This window comes from Euphorbia lathyris, chromosome 1, assembly GCF_963576675.1.
Source record: "Euphorbia lathyris chromosome 1, ddEupLath1.1, whole genome shotgun sequence".
In the NCBI taxonomy this organism is placed as follows: domain Eukaryota; kingdom Viridiplantae; phylum Streptophyta; class Magnoliopsida; order Malpighiales; family Euphorbiaceae; genus Euphorbia; species Euphorbia lathyris.
The window spans coordinates 121,099,153-121,104,145 of NC_088910.1; the positions used below are offsets into that span (position 1 = coordinate 121,099,153).

General features: G+C 35.1%; 1 protein-coding gene across 4 annotated transcripts; it reads right to left on the minus strand.

The window, feature by feature from the left end:
* Positions 1–905: 905 nt before the first annotated feature.
* LOC136210815 (uncharacterized) lies at positions 906–4,681 on the minus strand. Of its 4 annotated transcripts, XM_066002232.1 has the most exons (8): positions 4,524–4,681; positions 4,124–4,269; positions 3,968–4,025; positions 3,120–3,188; positions 2,940–3,035; positions 2,610–2,699; positions 2,170–2,240; positions 906–2,069 (listed from the first exon to the last, which is right to left on the minus strand). In XM_066002232.1, exons 2-7 carry the CDS (start codon positions 4,267–4,269, stop codon positions 2,199–2,201), a joined length of 501 nt encoding a protein of 166 aa, XP_065858304.1. In that variant the 5' UTR covers positions 4,524–4,681; the 3' UTR covers positions 906–2,069; positions 2,170–2,198. The 4 variants fall into 4 exon arrangements, with proteins under 4 accessions (XP_065858304.1, XP_065858305.1, XP_065858302.1 ...); XM_066002233.1 differs by having other exon boundaries at positions 906–2,240; positions 3,120–3,179; XM_066002230.1 differs by having other exon boundaries at positions 906–2,240.
* Between the last annotated feature and the right edge of the window lie 312 nt (positions 4,682–4,993).

The following is a 4,993-nucleotide window of genomic DNA, read 5'->3' on the forward strand; positions in this document are numbered from 1 at the left end:
AAACCACGGACCTCTATTCGCAAACAAGGCAAATCACGAGCATTTTTTTTTTCGTACTTTGCCCTAAATATTATATCATGTGATTTTGTTGACTTAAATTAAAATTTTAAATATTGGCCCTTAAACATATTAAGGGCATGTTTCAAATGTTGTTTTTACTTTGCTTTTCCACTTGACCAGCTTATTTTGGTAAGCTACATCTCCTTCCCGCCCAATCGACAAGCGCGAGAAAACGAACACATATTGATCATTGGGAGATAAAAAAATGTTTGGCATGGATTGGCAATAACTAGTTTTAGAAAAACCAACTAATATATAATATATATTACTTATCAGCAACATAAAAAAATAAAATTAGTACTATTAAATAATTGCATTTATGTTATGTCTTGGTAACTACTATCAATTGGACTTAATTTTTATTTAAAAAAAGGATTAATTGAACATGGGCTTTCATCTTTCTGTCACATGAACTTTCCTTTAAAACCCAAAATTGTATTATTTGTTCAATTCTTCTACCCCAACATCAAATTGTCCGTTACTCAATCTTTTTACATATTGTCCATTATATATGATTGTATGTAATGTTTCGGTTAGCTTCAGATCACTACATATAATCAAAAGAATATCTTCTGGTAAGCAACTGATGTAGTCAACATCACACTAAACTTGTGATTTCTGGTTTTCGCCAATTCTCAGCCAACAAAATAATACTATATGCACGTAGGCTATAACATCTTGTTGTTGCTGATTTGGACTTATTATATATCATTTCATATTTTTTTACAGGTTTTTGTTGATTTGGATGTTAATATTATAGTAATGTAAAGTTCAAGGATTATTATGCCAACAAATGAAGTTCATGAGCCATAATATTAGTAGCTGTATAATTTAGAAGACATAAATTCATTTAACCCTTTATATGAAAACAAGTGGATCAAGGTGACATCTTTTCTTAGCTTATCAACAATCTGAGCTGACTTAATGGATTAACAACAGATCAAAACAAAGAAAACAACAAATTGAGTGTTAAATTAATCTCCAATATGCTTCTCTACCTCAAAATGGTACCCTAATTCCAGAATGCTCCTCTTCCCTAGGTAAATGCTTGAAAGCTCGGGTATTTCTCCCTCGTATTTGATCACAAAGGCATTCAGAAAATTCTTCTCGGTTTTTGCTATTACAGATGATATACATATGATATGTCTTCCTTCACTTGCAAAACCCTTACAACTCCAAATTAGCGCAGTAAAAGAACAAGAGTTATCTACTTTTTTTTAAGGAAAAAAGCATCCCGAGGCCCCTATAATGCCAGAAAAGTCAGCTTTTAATATACAACTCTGTCAAGCAAGCGTTGTTCATGTCATTTGCGTTCAAAATTTGCATTTTCAACGGTTCAAACGCAATGGTTATAGAAAAACTGTAGAAACCTTATTTGGAGTTGTAACAAATACAATTTTAAACACAAGTGTATGCTTAATATGACCAAAAATAAAAGATAAGTGGCTCAATACACCAAAATCAAAATGATTAGGAGCCTCGGAATGCTTTTTTCCTTTTTTAATTCATAACAAGTTTAGATAACAATATATATATGCACAAACAGCACCAGTCATTTTGCGCATACTTACGACCAAAGTTTTATGGTATCCAGGTTCCTGCAGTTCAATTGCCAATGGGAGACTTATTCGGCACAAACCTAACTTCTTCAAGTTCATGAGTTTTCAATTGTATGTTGGGTCCATTTCACCGGGTCTACCATAGTATAATTTCTCCATAAAGTGGACAAAATAATCAGAGAATTTCCAGTTTGGATGCACAAAGCTATATGAGCACACAATTATTTTCTTCCCAAAACTAATGTAGTAAATTGTGCAGGCTAACACTATTTCCCTCATTGGTTGTGTTCCAACTACCACATAGGAACTCTACATTATATAATTCACGTTGAATACGATAGAGTTCAGCATTCAAATTTTCCATAAATGTGGAGAAACGTGGAAGGAAAGCTCCTACTTTGGTTGTTAGTTCCATTCTTTCAGATTAATTTAATCATAAGAAACTGCTTACTGCAAGAGCAAAATTGGTTACATAGGAGCTTGCAACCGAGAGCTAGGCACAATGTCAATACAACTTCGCTCCCTATTTCTGGGATTAAGAGACACTTACCTTCAAACTCAGTAGTCCGGTGTTCAGAGCTATTGCGTCGTCCTGTTCCTGTTGAAATAATCCAAGTATGCCTGCCACAGTCACCAAGTTAATTAGATGAATTTCCAAAAGGCCATGCCTAAATTGAGCTGAGTACCCATCAATTTGTTGAACCTAATGTAAAAGATTCTACTGTTATATTTTGTTGCATTCTAATATGTGAATAAAGGAAAGAATTCTATTTGGAATCTCTCTTTTCTGTTAAGCATATGGGTTTGACCTCAACCTTTAATATAAACCAGGAAAACTGCAATCTGCTAACTGCTGCCCTGTTTAAGTCGAATTTGTAAATGCATTTGTGAAAAGGTTGTCATCTAAAAATAATTTCAACGACTTTCAATGTTAAGATATCCCAAGAGATTATAAGCAAGCTTTTAAAGAAAGGTCTACAAGAGAGATACCTGAAGTATCCCTAGAGCAGCATACTTGTCGACAATGGATTTAGCTTCGACTGGGGGTAAATCTAGAGGCTTTATTAATAATTCCGCATTCTGCAAACAATAAGAAAAATTACATACTATACTATTTGTATAATGAATACAGTATGCTTTTTTCTTTTGTTTTTGTGCAAGAGGGTCAATGTTTTACTAAGATCCATTAGATGAATATATTAAAATGTCTACATATATTGCATAGACTAAATTTTCCAATTCCGTATGACAGAAACGTGGATTAAGTCATATTCCCAAAAGATGGACGTGTTAATGTCAAAAACATGACAATGAACTGACCTTTGATGTAAAAGACTCATCCCAGAAAGTGTACTGTATATCGTCAAGTTTCTCTGTTTTGTTGAGATCATCAATTAAAAGCTTTACTTGCACAGCCTAATAAAAGAAGAATAAGAGATAAGACCAGGGATCATACTGATAAATAAAAATAATAATAATAAAAAAGAGATGAAAACATACAGTTGGAGACGTTTTCTGTCTGTCAAAAGGGTACCCAACAACAAATCCTGCAAGGGAAAGCTGAGATATCTGCATTTTTAGACACAATAAATAGGTGCATTTCACTATCAGAATCAAACTTGGATCAAATAAACATCTCATGTGTCTTAAATTCTAAAAATATAATAAGCACATTTTCAGCATTATGCTACCTACTACCCTCCCATGGTTACTTACTTAGAGGTGTCACAATGGGTTACTGTGTCATAATCGTGTGTTATATTATTATATGTATGCAACATGATTTTATATGATTTTATACGATATAAAAGCAACAAAAATGATAATCGTGACAAGTAGGTTGTCTCTGTAAATCGTGTTATAGTATCAGAAATTGATCGCCCTAGTTACTTAATGACATACATTTGCAGATAGGCAACCATCAATTCAAAGACTATAGAATCATACACGATCAGAAAGGCATGAAATTGGTTATGTACTCTAACGAGGATATCATCTCCATGAGTTCGAAAATCATTAAAAAAATGTACCAAATGTGTTATCTTTAAAAATTCCACTGTTTTCAAGTGCCTGCAATAACTGATGATGACCATAGCTTGGGTGAATGACGAAGCTAAGAACCAAAGGCCGTGAAAAGCAAAAGAATCATTAAAAGGGAAGAATGGGACCATCCAACAATGAAATCTATTGGTTTCTAAGGCCATACAAAAAATAAGCTAGAGATGAAATTTGAGGAAGCACCTAATCCTTTAGCCCGTATGATTCTCTCAAAATTTCATTTTCTTTCACCCACATGTGACCTCCAAAATGTAAAGGAAAAGAAAAATACATGGAAATGAAAAACTCACAAGAGTTTGGAAATCACTGGCCATGTCATTTATGTTTGATTGCTTCCTCATCAGAACACTGCAAAGCATTTACAATTTTGAAAAAAAATGACAAGCACAGGAAATCATAGATCATCATTATGAACCAAACATGAAAAGCATATAATCAAATCATACCCTAGAGGTGAAGCAATTTTGTTATCAAGCTCTGAAATGGCTAAACCAACATACTTGTCGCCAACATCCAAGCCAAGCAACCTGCCTCCATTCGCTTTTGCCTTTAGAAGGTCACGAAACAAGGCCAGCGGTTTCACATACTTCATCTATCAAAAAATTTCATAAAGGATCATAACTATGTTGTTTGCAACAGCGAAGGAAGTGAAATCAACAGTTAAAAGAACCAAACGAGTGAACCAGCTGCAAGCAAGCTACTGGCCAAATGTGATTGTTATGAAACAAGAGAAGCTTGGAGGTTCAAAATTGACATGAAAAAAAAATCAAAATTATAGGGAAGACGTCAATTAGAAATTCCCAGCAAAGTTCATCTGATACAGGCAAATTCGAAAGTTTTACCTACCTTGTCGGTAGAGGTGGCGCGTGATGGAGTAGCTACGATATTGTGCTCCGAAGAAGATGAATACCTCCGGAGAAGATGCAGAATGAAAGGAACAAATCCTTGATAACGATTTGCAAAGGGTGAACCGTCTGGGATTTACAGAAGGTTATAGGTCTCCATAGAAACTGTGTCGTTTTGATGGTATGGATTTAATTTGTTGAGAGCTCAGTCCTTGTTTCAAAAATTAAGGGTGTTGTTAAACCCAGCCCCAATTTACCACCCCTTGTCCCGTGAAAGGACGAAATTACCCTTTCATGGGTTTTTGGGGTGGAAAAAGCTATTTTTTTTTCTCTCTCGATACACGGGCGTATGGACATCACGCCTCACCTCATGGTGGGGCTTGTGAACATCACGCCTCACCGTGTGGTAGGGCGTGATAGCCCCACGCCACACCGTGTGGTAGGACGTGGGACTATCACGTCCGACCACAC

Coding starts and splice junctions, on each gene's coding strand:
- LOC136210815 (XM_066002232.1), bottom strand. CDS start 4,269: ATGAAGTATGTGAAACCGCTGGCCTTGTTTCGTGACCTTCTAAAGGCA. Junction 4,026..4,123: donor AAAATTGCTTCACCTCTAGG/GTATGATTTGAT, acceptor AATGCTTTGCAG/TGTTCTGATGAGGAAGCAAT. Junction 3,036..3,119: donor GACAGAAAACGTCTCCAACT/GTATGTTTTCAT, acceptor TTCTTTTATTAG/GCTGTGCAAGTAAAGCTTTT.